The sequence below is a fragment of the Haliotis asinina genome, chromosome 1 (assembly GCF_037392515.1).
Source record: "Haliotis asinina isolate JCU_RB_2024 chromosome 1, JCU_Hal_asi_v2, whole genome shotgun sequence".
Taxonomy (NCBI): Eukaryota; Metazoa; Mollusca; class Gastropoda; order Lepetellida; family Haliotidae; genus Haliotis; species Haliotis asinina.
The window spans coordinates 76,886,444-76,907,089 of NC_090280.1; the positions used below are offsets into that span (position 1 = coordinate 76,886,444).

General features: G+C 40.8%; 2 protein-coding genes across 3 annotated transcripts; both read right to left on the reverse strand.

Annotated features, from left to right (window-relative positions):
- Positions 1-911: 911 nt before the first annotated feature.
- Positions 912-7,531, reverse strand: LOC137282913 (uncharacterized). The gene is made up of 6 exons (XM_067814584.1): positions 7,470-7,531; positions 6,593-6,652; positions 5,824-5,969; positions 4,825-4,989; positions 2,220-2,266; positions 912-1,933 (listed from the first exon to the last, which is right to left on the reverse strand). The coding sequence occupies exons 2-6, from the start codon at positions 6,646-6,648 to the stop codon at positions 1,913-1,915; spliced, it is 435 nt and encodes a 144-aa protein (XP_067670685.1). The 5' UTR covers positions 6,649-6,652; positions 7,470-7,531; the 3' UTR covers positions 912-1,912.
- A 1,208-nt stretch (positions 7,532-8,739) lies between these two features.
- LOC137297386 (beta-alanyl-dopamine/carcinine hydrolase-like) lies at positions 8,740-15,052 on the reverse strand. Of its 2 annotated transcripts, none has more exons than XM_067829392.1 (2): positions 14,948-15,052; positions 8,740-11,897 (listed from the first exon to the last, which is right to left on the reverse strand). In XM_067829392.1, the coding sequence occupies exon 2, from the start codon at positions 11,884-11,886 to the stop codon at positions 10,768-10,770; it is 1,119 nt and encodes a 372-aa protein (XP_067685493.1). In that variant the 5' UTR covers positions 11,887-11,897; positions 14,948-15,052; the 3' UTR covers positions 8,740-10,767. The 2 variants fall into 2 exon arrangements, with proteins under 2 accessions (XP_067685493.1, XP_067685498.1); XM_067829397.1 differs by having other exon boundaries at positions 8,754-11,766; positions 14,948-15,050.
- Positions 15,053-20,646: the final 5,594 nt, after the last annotated feature.

Genomic DNA, 20,646 nt, shown 5'->3' on the forward strand with positions numbered 1-20,646 from the left:
TTTGAAATTGACGTTATTCATCACTTAGTTGCTCTGCCTTGTCAGTCCAGTTTGACCCTCCTCTCAGCACCTACATGGTTTTCGACCTATTGGCCCTATGGGAGAGGCGTAACGACGTTGAGTAAGTGAGTTGGTTTCACACCGCTTTTAGCAATATTTTAACGGATGACACCAGAAATGGGCTTCACATATTGTACCCATGTGGGGAATCGAGTACGGGTCCTCGGCGTGACGAGCGAACGTTTTAACCACTAGGCTACCTCACCGTCCCGTAACGACTTTGATAACGTATGGGAATATAACAACCAAAACAAGATCGGATGGTAACACAGTCATTGTTTTCAAACGTGTAGGTGTCAACTGTGCTTTTGCGGAGCTGTGTAAAAGCTAAACATTCAAAAGTCAGAATCTGGAGACAGTGTGGAAAGACTCTGGACTTTTGGATTTGCAGAATTATATTGTGACTTGTTAATGACAGCAATCGGAACAAATAGTAATATAGTGGAAGCTGTCAAAACCGGCACTCATTGGGACTGAAGAAATAATCTGGTTTAGACAATGTGCCGGATTGTGGAGCTGATGATAAATGTACAAGCAGCGGATGGGACCGAGATTTTGTGTCGATGTTGACAACTTGACGGATTGGACAGATGCCGGTTATGACAACTCCACTGTATAGCCAAGAAATACACGATGCCATGTAAACGGTCAGATGTGTCACATATTATGTCGCCAGCAAACCAGGATTTGGGAGAAGTGCATGTGTACGTGTGTGAACAATATATCATGACGTTCAAAGGTAAAGGTGAAACACTTCTCAGGGAATTTTTTCAGGGGAGAGTAGCCCGTTAGACGCCTAATCTGAGGATGTGGGTTCGAGTCTCGGACTGAGCTCAACCCAACAAAAGTTATAGAATCCGCACTTTATTGAGAATGTGTCAACCCAAATATAACGTTGTGTTACAATATAACCAGTAGCATAATCAAATTAATTTTTTGAGGGGCGGTGGAATGGCCCAATGATTAAAGCGTTCGCTCGTCACGCTGAAGAACCGGGTTCGATTCCCACTTGGGTACAATGTGTGAAACCCATTTCTGGGGTCCCTGGTCGTGATATTGCTAAACACAGCGTAAATCCATATAGCCAGTGTAGCACAGAGGGAAAACTGAAGTCATCATGAGGCAACGTCATCTGAAAAACGACGACGGAAACACATATTCCAATAACAAGGTTTCCGGCAAACCCGAATCAACTAATATAATCATTATGAAGCATGTCGAAACATTCATTGGACAACCGTCTCGTTTCCTGTTGACTGGGTTCCGTCCTGCTGGGAAGCTTAGTGCCATAACCAGTCCAGAATATTCAGACTAATTCATTTAACTGGATACACAGATATTAATTAGTATAATTTGATACACCAGTGCATTTGCATATTGCAATACTACGCTCCTTCTAATTATTGCAAACACGCCGAAGAGCGTGCTCTGTTGTACAGCGAACTTTGAGAAGCGGAAGCCCGGAAATAGTGGAAATCTCAAAACGAGGCTCAGCCGCTAGAAACGTTTATCGGTTTGGTATTAGTGTATCAGTCTCATTGTGCGTTACAGAACTACACTGAATAAGCGCACAAGACACAACAGGTGTAGCCAGTGAGCCAGATGCATTGTGAGTTATTTTACGACCTCTTCATGTTTCTATATGGACAGGATTGTGTCGCTTTTCAAATACAACTGTCGAATGCTTTAGGGCTGAAAAACATTCATCGGGACCGATTTCTGGACTTTTAATTACGTCGTTTCTTCACATAGGACACTTTTATGTTGAGTAACTTGCAACAACACAGTCTCGGTTAGACAGTTTACTTTTCTATGGCTGAAGGAGTCCGTGCGGTGATTGATCTCTGCATCCTTATTGGCAGTTGGTGTAAATCTGAAAAAAATCCCAATCATTTGGAGTATTGGTGGGGTTTCATTTTGTTTGGAAACAACACGTTTCTGAAGACCAATTCTAACCTGGATCATCACGGGTTTTCATCGAAGAAAAGTTGTAGAAGTTCTATCTCAATCGTTTTAGTTGCATTCAGTTTTAAAAGATGGAAAGGAATGGTGGTGAAACACCAAGGGACACAACTTTTCACAGCACACTGCATCGCTTCGGGCTCCCCATGTCCCCAACTAACATCACGCTACACAATAGAGGCAATTTCATTACTCACAGTCAGAAGAGCGGCCTTGAACTCTCCGTACGATAAGCGACTGTCACCTGCGCAATTAAAAACATCAGCTCTCTGTAAGCATGTACGAAAGCCCAGTGCCCCTACATTTATAGCATATTTTTTTCAGCGAAAGTTCTCTTTGAACCGAATATGTGTTGTTAGGATTATTTTCTCGTTGCCTCGAACATGTTCCCGCTTATGAACTATTACTTAATTTCAAAAAGTTGAATTTTCTAGTATTTTCTCGGCGCTTCAATAACATTTTTGTTACCTCGATTATATTTAAGTAACTCTGTTGAATTCTTTCTCGTTTCATTTTTTTTCAACAATTTGAAATTTCGAGTATTTTCTCTTTGCTCCGAGTAGTTACTCGTTACTTCACGTTTTTGAAAGAAAGTTGAAGGAACAAGAAAATACTCAAAGCAACGAGTAAATACTCGAAATTTCAAGTTTTGGAGAGAAACTTCAAGCAACGATTTCGAGAAAATAAGCGGAGTAACGGTACAAAAGTGGCACCATGAGGCTTTCATACACGTTATGTCGTAACATGTGTTTGCTCTTTGGGTCAAGGTGATCTGTAGCTTAAATGTTGTTTCTGTTTCACATATTTCAACTTTGACCTCGCCACGAACTGATGTTTGTCGAGAGTTAAGTAAGTCAAGATCTAAAGTCCTCAACACATGTAACGGTGTTTTCTGTCTTTCGTCGATAATTGGGGGACTGTAGCAGCCAAGATTTAAAGTGTTTGCTCGGCACGCCGAGGTTCGGGTTCAATTCCCCACATATCACTGCGATGTTGATGGAATATTCCTAACAGCGTCATAAAACCGTATTCACACACTCGTCGATAATACTATGGGGAAATTATATATAGGAGCTTTTACCGACCTTTGTAAGTCAAAATCTCCCCTATGAATTGGACTCTATCTCAAAAATACATATTCCTAAACGACTCGAACCAACGATAGAGAAAATAGGAAAAACTCTGCAGAAATTAGTTATAATTTTTGTTAACAAAATACAAATTTGTTAAACAAACCATCATTGTTTTCATGTGATATTTCAAGATTTGTGACATAGGTGTAGCGACAGGTCAAGTAACAGCTATGTAAGCGGTAGGCACGTGCAATATTGTCAGATTTGTCACGTGGCTGTTTATCCTACTGATTATTGATTCATCTCCACAATGAAGATGTTAAAGCTTTAATATACTTGGTTTATGACTTCTTCAAGTCTGAATCTCAACGAAGCAGACGATTGTATGCGCTTGATAAATTTCTCAAACGTACATCTTGTGCTGTTGGGGTTACAGAGCAGCAACTGAAAAACCGTGAAAACAACGAAAAACTCTGTCTTTAAACATGAGCATCAGGAGGTGGTCGTATCAAAAGCCATCACACTCGAAAAACTTGATTTGCTTAAAATACAACTTGTCTAGAACACAATTTGGGGTTTATATAGCAGGAACAGACACTTATCCTTACACATACTGCACAAACAAGAGGAAACTCAACATTCCCTCTCAATATCTAAGTACCAGCTTTGGAAGTTGCTTCATAAATTCCGTTTTCGGTACACCAAAGTTAGTGGGAAGTGAGACGTTTGTGCAAATGAAAATTAATTATTTAAGCACCATAGGTCAAAACGGGAAGGGTTTGAGCCTGTATATCTTGATGAGACTTGGATGAATGCAAGCCACACGGCAGGAACACAATGGGCTGCTAGCAGTGAAGTGGCATGTTCCAGAAGGCTGTCTTTAAGAAAAGAAAAACTCCTTGTGCTTCATGCTGGTTGTAAATCTAAGGGGTTCGTACCTGGATGTTCTCTTGGCCAAAGCCAAAGACAACAGAAAGTACCACACCCAGGTGAATGGACACGCTTTTATGGAATGGGTACAAAGACAACTGATTCCGTCCGTATCTTAGTGTTCAGGGTCCTGATACGAAACTTCAAATTCATGGAAGGACGACATGATAGCGTGGTTAGAAAACCATAATATACCGTTTCCACAAAACACAAGAAAATCAAAACTGTATGAAATCATTAAAATCAACAAAAGAGGACCTGTATAAAATTGACCAGTATCTGAAGTCACAATGTCATGATGTCTTACGTTTGCCTCCTCATCACTGCGATTTGAACCCGATTGAATTGATCTGGGGGTATAATGAAATATGATATTGCCCGGAATAACACAACGTTTATTTAAAATGACAGACGTTCACAATCTAGTCCATGAATCCATGGCTAAGATTTCACGAGTCACATGACAAAAATCAGTTGGGAAAGTTGAAAATGCTGTGGAGCATCTGTAGTGGCTTCAAAGCGGTTTACAACAGACAGCATCATCATCAAAGCCGTAGTCAGACCGTATTTAATGATAACAAATGGTACAAAATACGCCAAAATATCCCAGGTAGGCAGGTCTCAATTGTCGTATCATCACTGATAGTTTTTCAAAAACAGATGCTCAGTGCAATGTCGGAATTGTACAACCGATTGGAGAGATTCCTCGTGAAAATGGGAAGTAGGACGTGTACAAATGTGACCAAACTCCATTCAAGGACGCATGTAACCGGAAGCTGAGGATAGGGACAGATCTTACCGTTGGAATCGAAGGCGGCTATGGCGCTACTTATTCCGGAAGTGGTGAGTAGACCGTCTTTGTCTGCGTCGAGAAACTCAAATACCCGTTTAGAGAACTCCTTGGAGTCGTGGTATGTTTGATGCCATTGCTTGATGAATTCAGCCTCTGACACTTCACCATTGCCTGTAATACAAGCAGAATGTTTTAGCTGCAGTTTGTCCTCTTAGCTCCTGTGAGTGAGAGAGTGAGTTAACTTTTAAGTCGCTTATCAGAATATTCCAGCAATATCACAGCGGGGTACACCAGAAACAGGATTTTCACAATGTGCCCATGCATGTGGGGAATCGAACCCGGGTCTTCGGCGAGATGTGCAAAAGCTTTAACCACTAGGTTAACCCAAAGGCCCCTTCTCTTCAGTGTGTAAGATCTGTTTTTGTAATATAAAGCTATTTTTGTAAGTCTGTAATAAATATACCGAAAAGAAATAAGAAATAAAAGTGTGTAAGATCTGTTTTTGTAATATAAAGCTATTTTTGTAAGTCTGTAATAAGTATACCGAAAAGAAATAAAAACCTAAAAATATTCAGGTAGTAGACCCCGTTTGAATAAACAAGACACATGGAAATGACACCAGAAAGCAGAATTACAAAACAATGAAGGTGACGGGTGGTTGCATTGCACAATCGCCTTTGTATTCATATGTTTCTTGTAAGTTATTAATGATCTGTTGATAAAGTCATACGCACTAGGCTTCACACTTTGTACCCATGAGGGGATCAAACCTTGGTTTATTGCTTAATTGCTTGTTGAGTATTAGACCACACTACAGCCTCATTACTCAGTGAGTGAGTGAATTTAATTTTACGCCGCTTTTGCAATATTCCAGCAATATCATGACGGAGACCACCAGAAATGGGCATCACACGTTGTGCCCATGACGAGCTGACGCTTTAACCACTAGACTACCCCACCACCCTCCGACTAGCGATGTAGACACTGTATGAAATGACAACCAACTGTTGTGGTCAAACTTGGTGATAAACTCTCTTGTGAACTCTTCCATGGTAACGTGACCGTCCCTGTTGTGGTCGAGATCGTTGGTGACGAGGTTGATGACGTCTTGTTCACTCAAGCCGTGGTGATTGTTGTGGCAGGAGTGGGCACTGAGGGAACAAGGTCGAGTTTCAATGATGTTGTTATGATCACGACACTCTACACACTAACTAAACAACGCTATAAGGAAACGTTAATAACTTATGGGTAGGTTAGGGTGGCATTCACGCTTCTGCACATAATTCATCATCAACCTCTCTAGCCATAAATCTACCCCTAACAGTCAATACCGTCATGTCGCGTCACGTTACGACAGACACTTGTCATTCATCAAGTATTCTGCCTCTGTTTCAACTCACTAATCGTGCCAAACAGATCTTCAACTTTTACCCAGAATTTTAGCCCAGAATCATTAGTTTTGTGCACACCACGCCACACCACACACTTAAGTAGCTCCAGTGGATGGGTGAGTGAGTTAATATTTACACCGCACCCTGCAAAATTACAGATATATATAGTCTGTAAATACTAGAGTGTGGAACAGACAGTCCAGAGATCAGCAGCGAGTGAGCGTCGATCCAATAGTTGCTATGAAATATGGTGTAAAAGATATGTAATATATAACCATCAAACTTGTAAAGGTAAATATTCAAGGGGTGTTTTGGATATTGTTTGATTACATAGTTTGCCACGTGTCCAGTATTCACAAAACGGGTTTAAGTGAAACACGTACCCAAACGTCAGACTGCAAGTGTGCAGAAGCAGCAACGATACAACCACGACCTTCATATTCCTGGAATAATCATACAAGAGAGTGAGTGAGTGATTTGGTTTTAACATTCGTGATCTTCCAGCTTTATGTTGGAGGAGAGCTCAGAATCATGCAGGTTTCATGCGTTGGCCACTTTGAAACCTGGGGAGTTCTGGTGCTGAAAAGCCTTGAACTCTAATCATGAGAACCTGGATTCGAACCCCGGATCATAAGATTTGTAAGGGACATAACTCTGCTGCAGTGCCTTTGACAAATAATATATTGACACGCAACTCGAAAGTCGTTACAGTGAGAGAAATGTATATTTTTCTGAATTAGCCAAACTGGATTTGAAAAGAATGTTTCCGATCTTTTACAACACAAGATTTGGTGCTTTTTCTTTCTAAGCCTTGTACATACGTGTACTTGATTCCTATTTTGTAGAGCCTTATTGTGCACAGTTTGATCAGAAAAAGAGATTTTGCTGAAGACAACTCTAAAAGATATATCTATATATATCTGTATCTATCTATATCCATCTCTCTCTCCCCCCTCTCTCTGTCTGTCTCTCTCTCTCTCTATATATATATATATATATAAAGCATATAAGGACAACATCAATGGTATTGAAGACACCTGAATCGTGACCTGTCTTTATCAAACTAGTTCAGTGTTTAAACTTACAAAATGTTACGAACTGATATTCAGACAAGTTCTAAATACTAAGCCATCCCTCCGGTACGCTATCCTATACCGATGGTATAGTGACACATATTTATTTTTTATGGAACATTTTTATGGACTGGTAGTTTAAAAAGTCACTTCTTTGATCATGGTGCAAAGTAAAAGACTCCCTTACCTTATTCAGACTACCGGAATCAACTTAACACCACGTTGTAGGTCGTCACTTATCTGGATCATGATCCGCACGAGGCCATAGTTCGTGGACCAGATGTCAATATTCTTCCTATGGCGTGTTAGATAGAATGCCAGTCATGAAACAAAATCCTGAACTGTTTGCGCCGAATGATTGCTCAAATTATTCTAATGATAAACTGACGGGCAAAAGAGAGTATCCCAAAAAGTTACCATTTCTCAAATTCTAAAGAAATATTTTTGTAGGTAAATTGTACACTAAAATATGTCTCCCCAACGTAGCAATTTGATACTTGTAGTGAAATTCAGGTGCACGTCGTGAATAAAACGTCAAAGTGGTAAATTGTACAAACCATGATTTTGGGCTTTCAAAGTTCAGGTGTTGATCCTTGAACACAGACTGAGTTGGGCCCGAGCTGTTCGTCGTTGGCAGCCACGGGAGGGTTGACGTGAACAGTCTACAGTGAACAGCGCGTTCTCCAGACGCGTGACCTTGTCTAACGTCAGACGTCTTCGGCTAGAGAGAGGCTGCTTGCCTTGCATGTATTGATGCAAGGGGTGGACATGCAGGATACTAAAGTGATGGAAGCGAACATGTATTATGTGCAAGTCGGAACCTGCTTATCGTCTATGAGACTGAAACTGGTTTTCAGGGCCCTTAGTGAACTTACGCATGTGTTACGCCACGTGTTTCTGTAGTATGCGAGTTTTATCTCAGGTTGAGTAAAGACCACTGATGTGTGTCTAGGGACTTTGTCAATAATGACTTCTTGAAAATGTTGTATACTTTCTTTTGTCGGTCAGTTTATATTTTTCTTAATATATAAAGGTAAATTTCGCGTTGCTATATGGAAAACCATGTTCTTTATATCCATTTATATGAGAAAAGAACATTGGTTTCCCTTTTTCATTCTACTGGCTGCGAAGATCTACTGGGGTTTTGCTGACAAGCAAAGGCTTTTGCCTAGTGCGAGCTTCCGGAGTACAGTATTTCAGCAGGAACAGATGTTTGCAACGGTCGATTATTCAGCATGAGCAGGCTCCGAGACTAAACTCACTCATCACTATTTCTGGTAACAATAATGAGTGAGTATGTATGATTTTACGCTCCTTTCCTTTCAGCAATGTTTCAGCAATGTGTTAGCAGTGTTCCAGCATTTCATGTCGGGGAGGCACCAAAATGGGGTTTCACGCATGTTACCGGAGTGGATCGAATCCGGCTGTTCTACGTGACGAGTGAACCACATTCCATACCCTGGAGTGCATGTCTTCATGTTTTTTTAATGTCTTAATGCTTTTTTAAATAATGCACAATACACTTGTTCAACAATTATTGTTAGGTTGTTGTTCCCTACTTAATTACCTGTGCATCACAGACGAAGGACAGGTATTAATGGTCGATGTATTATGGTAATTTTGAGGGATCCTTAACTGGTGTAATGATTTTATGCGTATTTTCAAAATCCACTCATGCATCTAAATCATCACAGCTTGGTCATCACATCTATATCACAGGCTTAGGGTAACGGACCCTGGGCCCAGTATACAACCTATTGATAACTTGAGTAATGGATCATGCGTTGTGTTAATCGTTCTTCAGGGTTGCATAGGGTGGTGATAAAGGATGGGCAGAGGATGTTCACTAACAAAAGATGCCACAATTTATGAATCCTTACCCGTGTCAGAAACTATGACCTTGAGTTGTATTCAAGCTATATGGTGGGGGTCTGTAAATCATCGAGTCCGGACCAGACAATCCAGTGATCAACAGCATGAGCACCCATCTACGAAAATGGGATATGACGAAATGTGTCAGTTAGTATGACCGCCCGCTCCGGTTAGTTGCCTCTTACAAGCATGGCTTGCTGAAAACCAACTCTACCCAGCATCATCACGGGTCTGATGGGCTTGCTAATATTGAATTCTCTCCTAGATTCTCTCTTCCCCTGTTGAACACCGCCCATATCTTACACTCGTTAAGGAAGGAGCACCGCCATTTTAACTGGGTGCTTGATGGCGATACTTGATGACAGCGCGGTAACCAATGTCGCCATTTTTTTTCCAAACAGAGAATAGTGAGTCGCATGCATACCGCTTGATTCAGGATTTTATTGAAACACAACCATTATTGCACTGAATACATCCAAAATCTTATCACTCGCTGTTCTGACAGAACATAAAGGTTATATAGTGATTGAGTGAGTATGGTTTTACGTCGCTTTTTGAAATATTCCAACAACATCACGGCGAACACCAGAAATGGGCTTCACACATTGTACCCATGTGGGTGACAAGAGAAAGCTTTAACCACGAAGCTACCATTACCGCACTTAAAGTTACGTACGTTATGCGAGAAGCAGTATGTATCACCGTATGGACGCATTTCGTGTCAGATTCATTTTGCGCCCAAATCTCAAAACTTCACAAGCTTCGGCAGCATTAAAACAGAACATTTCAAGGAAAAATGTCGATTCGTACCTTACTACCTATTGATGTAGCGCCAATAAATAGTATATTAAAACTAATACACCCTTCTTATCATGCGTGCAAATAATTAAGAGACTATACGGTACTCATTTCTGAAAGCAAATCAGTAAAAAATCTGTTCATTGCTTATAACAGCTGAGACAGCAGCGCCGCTTAAGTGGTATATTTTGTATAGTATCTGGGAAACCTCAAACTCAAAAAATAAAATATTACGTGAAAAAATATTGTCATTGTCATGGAATCAGCTTTCGGCCGTCCGGTTTCGGGAGGAAGTGTTTAGACATGATTAGTTTTAAAAATTCAAACTTGGAACTATTCATCCGAAAACCACGAAGTAAATGTACGCAAAATATCCAAAGTACAAATCACGGCAGATTATCTTGTATCAGTGGATCCTGTCTTTGACTATCCCGCGATTCGGGGGCTTATTGATCACTGGATTGTCCGATCCAGATTGAAGAGCGAATCAATGTTACCGGACGAGGGCTAAATTGGTGTTTTCTAAGAGAAAGAGACAGATGGTGCCCGTAGAATTGGACCCGCTTACCGTAACTGGTTTCACGAACCATATCCTATCCTATCATATCCAAATATTGTAAATATGCTATATTTGATATCACTACTTTGCCTTGTTTCCTTCGGAAACTCTTTCGGCAAAGAATTCGGGGACTGGTCTTAACGTTCTGACTTCAGCAATTATTGGTGATTACTGTTAAAGCTCCCAACACCTTTGATCGTTTCTAGGATGACAATTATAAACTTGTCGTTCCATGATCTAAACACATATATGGCATTCACGCTTCGCATTGCATATTGAATCGTAACAGTGGTCCTGTGTCGTTCGATGGATTATCCAAGTAAATATCAAATCGTTTGTTCAGCAAATCAAACATTCCGGTGCAAACTGTGGCATTTTCATCAGATGGGCGAACAGTTCGATAGATCGGAAATGTCGTATTATCAGTATCACCTAGGATATTCCGAACGTCCTTTGCGCATGTCGGAACCGGAAGTGACAATGCCCTTTCAAATCTTGCTCTCGATCTTTCAGCTGTTTCGACCTCAATGTCCAAGTGACGATACTCATTCATGTGAAAATACGTAGACTTCTCGGGGTCATCAGATTCGTGTATTTCTTTGATGGACACTTTGGATTCGAACACATCTGGTGCTACTTCAACTGACCACTGAGTGGACGTGTCCACTATAGAGCCGACATTGATGTTAAATCCTACGGATACGCCAAAACCTGTATTTGACACAATTTTCTTCACTTCGTCAATGTTAGAAGCTCTTAACACTGCTCTAAGCACAAAGTCTGCTGATCCTGCCTGGCCAATCGTCGGACCAGCCAGCCCATTGACCGAGAATATCATTCCATGGAAGTTATAGCCCATTGATATACCCGGAAGTCCCCCAGGGTAACAGAGGCTCGTGAACTTCTCTTCAACACCGTCGTCTCCTGTTATGGTGGCATCGATGACGTAGCCAAGGGTCCTTGCAAGATCTTCACCGTCTTCATTATGACCTATGACCTTAACATCCGGGCGGTTGATGTAAACGGTGCTGCAACCGAGATCCTCTTTCGTGGCTTGTGGGGGTTTCTGACTTAAGCCAAAGTAGATCTCCGTAAGTAAAGTATTAAGAAACAACGTCTCAAACGGCAACCCTGCGCCCAGAGCCTGTCCCCGGACTTCATCGAGGTACTTTGGAAAGTTTTTCTCCGTCCTGCTAAGCATGGCCTCCACGAAATCTCGTCCTTGGCGAGTGTCGTAAAATGGTAGCAGCGTGTCCTGAAGTAGTAATGACTTCTGAATGTATGTTTGTATGCGGGACTGGAAGGTGCTGCCGATGCTGTAGCCGACGTCAAAGTGGCTCCCCCTGGTGTATAACACGGGAAAAGAGGTCGCCATGTTGAATATATCTGAAAAAAAAAACATACAGAATTCTGTCAATGAATAAAATAGTATTACATTTATTGTTAATGCTGTTTAACAATACTGCAGTCCCTGACACATGCTATCTTTAGCACGTTTAATCAATTGCAACAGAAATATAACGTTTTACTTTTTTGCCGTAATGATTTGTTGGATATGATACATGAAATTTTGGCTTTTTGGCGAATTATTAACAGCACAATTTAATACGCGTTGCAACATAAACGAGAGATTGAAGAAATGAGTGAGTAGCATTTAAAAAATCCACGTAATATCATGGCTCGTGAGCTTATGGGTGAATGAGTATAATTTTATGCTGCTTTCAGTAATATATCAGCAATATCGCGATGGGGGTTAGCAGAAATGTGCTTCACACATAGTGGGGAATAGAACCCTGGTGTTCGGCGTGACGAACGACCGCTTTTACCGCTCCACTACCCAAACCGCCCTTGAAAGAAGGTTAGATCACACTAGCGAAAGGGACACAGAGTGTGCATGTTTTATTTCGTCTTTACTCACGTACCTGAGTGCGATTCTTTTTGACAACAGGTATAAGCATTCCTGCACTTTCAGTGTGGACAGTTAAAAATTCATTCAGATCTTTGTGATTGGTAAATTCTTCAACTGGCTACTAAAAACTAATATTATAAATGCTGCGACGTTCCAACATGCCTGTGTTGACATGGAGTTACTGATAGATAAGCATAACTGTTGCCTCTGGTGTCTAGCCAGTGTACATTTAGGTTATCAGGCAACGCTCTGCCGAGTCGCCGTACGTCCCGCCCTTTAAAATTAAGACTATAGATCAAGCAGGAGTCAGTCAGTAAAAGCAACTCTGTCGCCAGTGTTTTTTCAAATATATAATGTCTTCTTGTTATTGTTTTGTTCTTTGCTGCTTGTGTTTTGTTCCGTTTTTGTTTATGTTGATTTGGTTTGTTCGAAGGATCGAATACCGGCATACAGCGTGACGAGCGAACGCTTCAACCACTGGTCTCATGACGGCTTACCTGAACGTGGGTCTCCATTAGTTTTTTCAGTCTTAAATGGGGTTTAACGTGGTGACCTCCACTGACGTCCCGTCTAAACATGGGTCTCATATATTTCCTATGTACTGTTCCATACAAAAACACAGGTTCCATGACTTGTTGTCTAAACAGGGATCTCATGAGGTCTTACACAAGGGTCTAGAGGTTTAGAGCTCATCTTTATACACGGGTCGGTTAAGTCCTTATCAAAAATGGTCTTTTGAGGTTTTGTTCATTCGCCGATCTAACGGCTTCTAGACAAAACATAAATATTGCAGTGAGTATGTGAGTGAGCTTTGTTTCAAGAAACATTCCAACAGTCTTCGACGTGACGAGAGAAGACTTTAACCATTGGGCTACCCCATTGCTAATGTGTCTACACCGATCTCATGAGCACACGTGAAAACACTGAACTCCTAAACGTTTGTCTTCGCTCGGCCTCATGTGTTATCTCTTCTTTTGTCGACCTGCACGTACAACTTTAGCTAAGATACATAGCGGTCACTATATGAAGGAACCTCCATAGACCGCAATGGTGGAAATCCTTTGTTGCACTTTCGCGCACTCGTTACGACTATTGTGCACGAAAAACTTACATGAATGGCTTCTTTGTACTTATACCTACATGTGCGCCCTAGTTTCATTATCAAAATATTCCAAAATAAATATTTGCAAGCCATCAAACATCTCAGGCGATCGATCGCATATGATGCGGCGCCATTTTAAATCACGTGACGCGCAGGGATTCCCTCCCTAAAATTGTAACACTTGTTCCACACCTCGGTGCTTGTTTGTGTAACAAATGTTCATACATTTTCAGATAATTTAAAGGATTGTGTGGGGACTTTCGTTCCCAATCAAGACTGACTGACCACCTAACCCTTTCAACAACTGTTTTGAAAGGAATTGCGCTGGAGTTTTCAATGCTTCCTACAATTATTCATTATATTGGATCCTTTCTGCCACCTTGACAGTGTATTGATATTTCTGATTACAAAACATAGTTTACTGATAAGACATATTGAATGTAGGAACTAAATACATGTAATTAATGAGTTAACGAATTAATTATCTCTAAATCCCATTAATGCATAAAAAATAAATAATAAAAGAAAACTTTAACATTCCTCAGTTCACATTTCTGCTGCCTTGAATATCACATTTAATATTTCCATGTTGTGTTAGGTTTCAAGCACCCAGCTTCAATCCATGCAGAATGAATGCCAATACCCTTGTTTTCCGTATCCCTAACTTGACCCTTTTAGGCTTAGGGGATTTTCCACGACTATACATGACCTGGTGTTTTCTCCCTGATGTTTTTTTCCATGCGTCTGTCCGTCATCATTTCTGGCTCTAAAACCATTTATTACTTTTCAGCATAAATTGGAAAAATATGGATCAGGGTCTAAAGTGGTGCCTTTTGCTATTTGCATATATCTTTCACATTTTTCTTGTTTTTTTTTTATGGAGACGATTGGACTAAGTGAAAAAGGGCAGGGTTAGTCAGTCTAACTTGGAAACGAAAGTCTCCACACAATCCTTTTAATTTTTTTCATAAAGTGTGAAAATTTGTTGTAAACAAACAGCAAGTTGTGGAACAGGTGTGTTACTATTTTAGGGAGGGAATCCCTGCGCGTCACGTGATTTAAAATGGCGCCACATCATATGCGATCGATCGCCTGAGAAGTTTGATGGCTTGCAAATATTTATTTTGGAATATTTTGATAACGAAACTAGGGCGCACATGTAGGTATAAGTACAAAGAAGCCATTCATGTAAATTTTTCGTGCGCAATAGTCGTAACGAGTGCGCGAAAGTGCGACAAAGGATTTCCAATATTGCGGCCTATGGAGAGCGGCATAGCGTTCATGTAGTGAACGCTATGTATCTTAATCTATGCTATGTCAGCATAATCTGTACAACTCTGATCATGTAATGTTGCTTGATCGGAATCTATGTAAGCATTTGAAGTATGTATGTATTAAGACTACTGAAAACTAAGAGGCACCTACCGGTATATCTGTTTAACAAGGTGGTACACAAAGTGGCCTATTACAGGGTGTAGCTGCTGACGAGCTGTGGCCGACTACGAGGAATTGCACAAGGGAGGTAACTCTAAAAGGACTGGCTTACAGGCGTAAAGTACAATCCAACAAACTGTGACATTCAATAACCAAAATTCATATTTTCCGTTGTATTCTAACCGGGGCTTTTGAGGTTGGTTAGATGATTCATCTAAAGCGCCAGGTCTATCTGTTTACTAGTTTGAGCTGACAATAGAGACTCACAATGCCAACGATCTTACTGAAAAACAATATGCACTATACTATGTAAGTAAATAACTCCTGAGGCAATTATGTGTTTGTACGTAGGTCAGTACGATATTGTTTACCAACATATACTTCAGAATACAGATATGAACTGATAAAGTAGACAGTGTTGTACAAAGTGAAAAAACCCTCTTTAAAGCACTATTCATTCGTTGGCTTGCTTGAAAATGAACGTCAGTAAGTGACGTTGCAAGGAGAATTGAGTGCAGCCGTCGGAATGTTTAGGATTTATAGATTCGATTGCAACAAACTGGCACCACTGCTAATCGCCCTAGGCCAGGTACACCACGTATGACGTCAAATTGTGTTACGTTACCTGCGTTATCGTTTTCGAGGGCTAAAGAAAGCAGAACTGGGCTGTTAAGGGGTCGATTGTCGGTACAAATCACCCTAAACCGGATGCGATCTGCTAACCTTCGTGTTCGACGACCATATAGCGGAACGCCATTTTCAGGCCATTATATCGACGTCAGTGTTTGCAGACGACACTTCCGATGATCAGGGAGACAAAAGTGGAGTTGTCTTCAGTGATGAATCAAAATTTACCATGAGATTCACTGTTGGTTCGTTGAGATTGTGGAGGCGACGCCATTAGGTCAGGAAGTTGACAGAGTTGAGCGGAATTGTCATATTTTGGGGGTCTTTCTGTCGGAGCGTTCGTTGCCGACTTATTTATGGAAACCTTAATGGTGCAACTTACTGCGACCAGGGGCAAACACCCGAACATATTCAATCCATGGCAGCACATGGTTCAAGTCTGCATTTGCAACAATGCCAGACCACTTTCAGTCATCTTGACCAGGAATTACCTACCTGCAGAACTCTGGAATTGTTCTTGACGCCGTCAAGGTTAATCCAATCGAGCACACCTGGGATGCTCTTGGTAAACGCCAGCGCACTCTCAGGAACCAAGCCCAGATTTTGCAGGATCTTGGTGCTGCTATGCATACGCTGTGACACCGACTCCCTACTTCTGTGTAAACACGTATCAGACAGTCCATGAGGAGGTGTTGCTTGGCATTTGTGAAAGGCAAATGAACGTTTGAAACATCAGATTTAATTACTTTGACTTTGTTTTACGAACATTTTATTGATAAATCCAGTAACCACATGGAACTGATTTTTGACATTGTAAACATTCTCAGTTATTCTCAGTTATTCTCAGTTATTCTCAGTTCGAACTAAACAAATACATAATTGGATGCAACATTCTTGAGTAACTTCTTGTATATGTTATGTAACATAATTATTGAAGTTTCCAGTTTGACCAAGTATATTAAGTGTGTGATGGTGAAAGTTTATAATATTCTGGAATTAAGCACTAGCAGGAAATGCTGCTCTATGGAACTAGCCCAGAATAGCCGAAACCCACACTCACAAGCACCATGCGACAGCCCTATATTTGAGTCATTGTCGCAATGGGATCTTGAAGCTTTTGCTAAGCTTGTCACCTTATCGTATGAGAACTCGACAATGAGTGAGCGCGACAAGTAGATCTCTCTTAGATATCTGCGGATGCATGGATATGATTGAATTGGATCAACGACAGGATGGGCAGCAGGTAAAGATGTACCCAGCAATTACAAACGTATGGTCGACAGCGTTCTGCGACACAGTGGTGTTACGGTTAAGAATTTGCCGTGACAAACGATGTAAGAATCCTCCTGTGAACCCACAAAACAGTCTAAAACGTTCATATATTGTATTATAGATCCAAGCAAGAGAGCAAGTTATACAAGGTCACAAGTCAATTTCAGAATACCGATTTCAAATACAATACAAGAGAGACAAAATCTAAGGCAATGGGTCACAAAATGTAATATAGCAAACTCACCAAAGTCACAGTGCGAGAGAAAAACAGTTATGCAGAATGTAACACAGCGAGCGGTCTGACCGCTATGAAGATTCAGGCGTTGACAGATAGAGAAAGATATTACTCCAGTAAACTCTATGTCCGTGCCCGTCTAATGCACGGCAACCAACATTTATATATACATTCAGTCATTTCCCGAAAGTTCGAGCACATACGACCATCGCCATTCACATGGAATGCCCTCGAACAGTGTCCCGGAACTGCCCGGAACTGCCGGATAATTTCCGGACCACCTGCTGCCCAAATCCTGAAAATCTTGACCACCTATTATACGAAATGTGACCCATCATAATTATTGGTCAAAACACTAAACATTGTGACCCAATAATAATTATTACTTAATTAATTAATAACAAAATACAAAGAAAACACACACTCGTAACAGCGGAAAGACGGGTTTTAAGTCATTTTCATTTTGCTATTACATGCAGAAAGACCTAATGAAGGTTATAGGTACAAACGTTTCGAAAACAAATTTATAGAAATGCGTAATAATCTTCATAATTCCGTATATTTTTATAGTTTTTGTATATATATATTATATATTATATTATATATTAATATAATATAATTATATATTATTATATTCGCATACCATTGATCTAATATGACAGGCTAGCACGTTTGCAGTGAGTGGAAGACCAGAATAATCTGGGCTCCGTTTCACAAAGCTCTCGCAAGCCGTAGATTTCGTAACTTTCCTCGTAGCATTCCTTCTTCCTATCTTTAACACTGGTTTAATGTAGTATTAGCGCAACGACCGCTTTGTGAAACGGGGCCCAGGACATTGCTGAAGTTCTTTTCACTGACGAATAAAGATACTGTTATAACTTCATGGACTGTCGAGTCTGAGAGTGGTGTAAATTCCTACGTAACCCAACATGGCCGCTGTGGTGGGGGATCAATCATTATTTGAGAGTCCTTGTGGTACCACGATGACAGGTTGGGCCACAAGGATTGTAATCTGGATATATACACTGGACGATATGCTGATCTTCATAGTTGGAGTTTTTATGCATTCTCAGAGCAGGAGACTCCTCGCAACATGAAATGGTCAGTCCAGTCACCAGATCAAAGCATACTCGGACGTATGGAACGAGCTGCAGATCGCCATCTCACGTCATTCATATATTTAGTAATTTCTTTCTTTCCTTTCAGATCTTCCTTCTAGCAGTCCTTTTAGCCATTCTCTAAACTGATTCACTTTAGCTATTGCCATTCATTTGAGTGATATGATATTTAGTAATGCAGGTTAGCCTTTAAAATCAACTTTGATAATTTTTAAAGTCCATTCTCATATACAAACATGGCGTCAACCTCATTTGGAAAGAGGTGGAAATGTGACGGTGCCAAATCTGATGAATGCGGAAGATCCTCAATCAAATCAAAGCAACTATCTTACAATTTAGGGCGGTGAGGTAGCCTAGTGGTTAAAGCGTTCGCTCGTCACGCCGGAGACCCGGGTTCGATTCCCCAAATGGGATACAATGGGTGAAGCCCATTTCTGGTGTCCCCCGCCGTGATATTGCTGGAATATTGCTAAAAGCAGCGTAAAACTAAACTCACTCACTCACTCACTCACTCAACCCTAATCGTCATAAAAACTGGGCTGACATTACCATGTCTGACAAAAATCAAACGGACATCACCAAATGCAAACTCAATGTGTCACTGGCTCTTAAGCTCAAAATGCTTTTGCCTCAGTATACAAGTTATGCGCAAAGCTGTATGTACTGTAGCTCTCCATTATATTTCAGCCCAAACCACGGTTGAATCCTCTTGTGCCAATATTTCACAGGCTTCAGTAGCATCAAAATATGACACGTGTGGAAAAATACCATTTCGTACCTTTCTCTATATTGACTCCTTTAAAAATAGATTAAAAGTAATAGATGCATCTGATCATACTTAGAATGGTGGTTAAAGTGTTCGCTGGTCATGCTGAAGGTCCGGGTTCGAATCCCCACATCGCTACAGTGTGTTAAGCCTGGTTTGTCCAGACCAGACTTGAAGGTTATCATGTACTAGGCACATAAAGAAACTGTGCATACAAGAAATAAAAATCTAAATTTATCAAACCTGTGTAGACACATAAGGATTTAAACTCGTCCATGAGACGTGCAGTACGTTGTTGCATGTGTATTCTGGGAAAGAGAAACAGAGCAAATGAAAGCCACACAATACTGTCTCTTTGGAAAGACCAACCCCTGCCCTTGCGATCCTTAAAAAAATTAAACGGCTATTGAAACGCATATCATGCTAGGGCTAACGTCTGCATAACGTCATGAGGCCATTGGGATGGTCCGTAGGGGATGTCTCAAAGACATGTGGCTGCCAAAGAACTCCTTTCCTGATTGTTCAGGGCAGCTTAACTGGTGTGGGCTATAGGGATCAGATTCTTCTTGACCTGCAACGTCATGGCCCTGGGTTACCATTCCATCAGGACAATGCCCGCCCTCATACGGCAAGGATTGCTATGGATTTCTTGCAACACTACAACGTTGACTTACTGCCTTGGCCTGCAAATTCACCGGATCTCTCACCGATAGAGCACGCTTGGGGCGAGATGGATCGACCTTTACGCCGTCTTCCTCATCCGCCAGATAACGTCCTTGACCTTGCAACAGAACTTGGGAGAATCTGGTGTGACATCCCACAAGCCTTCCTTGGACGTTTGATAGGCTCTATGCGTCGTGGATGTATTGCTGTTCTCAATGCCGATGGTGGACATACCCGTTATTGAGCTTGTGACATGGTCTTTTGACGCCTGTCCCACGTGTGGGCTCGGGACGTCATTGTGATTGACTTTTCAATTGAAATTCTCCCGACTTGTTATGGTCTCATGATCCCTCCATTAAAAAATATATGTACCTTTGACATTGATATCGAACTTATCAAATGGAATAATATTTTGACAATGTATGGCCAAGTCATGTTTTAATCATTATTAGTTCCTTAGTTTATACGTTTCAGTTTTAAGTAGTTGCATATAGTTCTAATATAGTTTATAGGTGCCAGCTTTAAAAAATACAATATAACAAACCCTCTCAGTTAAATGTATCCATGCACCCACAATCACTCAAATTAACAATAGCCACTCTACTGGGTCATTCCAGATTCTGATCCATGCGCTTATGCTCTGCAAATGCTTCTTTTGCCCCGCAGCCTCAGTTTTTCTGGTCAGATTGCCACCGTTAGTCTGCTACGTTTTAAAGGTTAGTGTCACACATAGCTTGTATGTAGTCAACACAGATCATTTAAAGAGGATCAGGTCAATATATTGTGCATTTCGTGGAACATTTCTGGGATTTAATGTGAACTTTACCAGACTAGCACATATATAGTATATGTATTTATGGTATTGTATATAGTGTACTCATTACAGAAGTGTTATATTAATGCTTCCGTGTATAACTAAACTAAATGTATCTATTGTTCTCCAACTATCAGTACGTGGATGTGTAAATTAAGTGAAATTTATCTGAAGTACGTCACTGAATATCAACTA

Bases quoted from the DNA above. Each gene is read 5' to 3' on its own strand.
- LOC137282913 (XM_067814584.1), bottom strand. From the start codon at position 6,648: ATGAAGGTCGTGGTTGTATCGTTGCTGCTTCTGCACACTTGCAGTCTG. The intron at 4,990-5,823 runs GTTGGTTGTCAT...CTTGTATTACAG, and splicing joins CACCAAGTTTGACCACAACA to GCAATGGTGAAGTGTCAGAG. The intron at 1,934-2,219 runs GTGAGTAATGAA...GATTTTTTTCAG, and splicing joins TCAAGGCCGCTCTTCTGACT to ATTTACACCAACTGCCAATA.
- LOC137297386 (XM_067829392.1), bottom strand. From the start codon at position 11,886: ATGGCGACCTCTTTTCCCGTGTTATACACCAGGGGGAGCCACTTTGAC.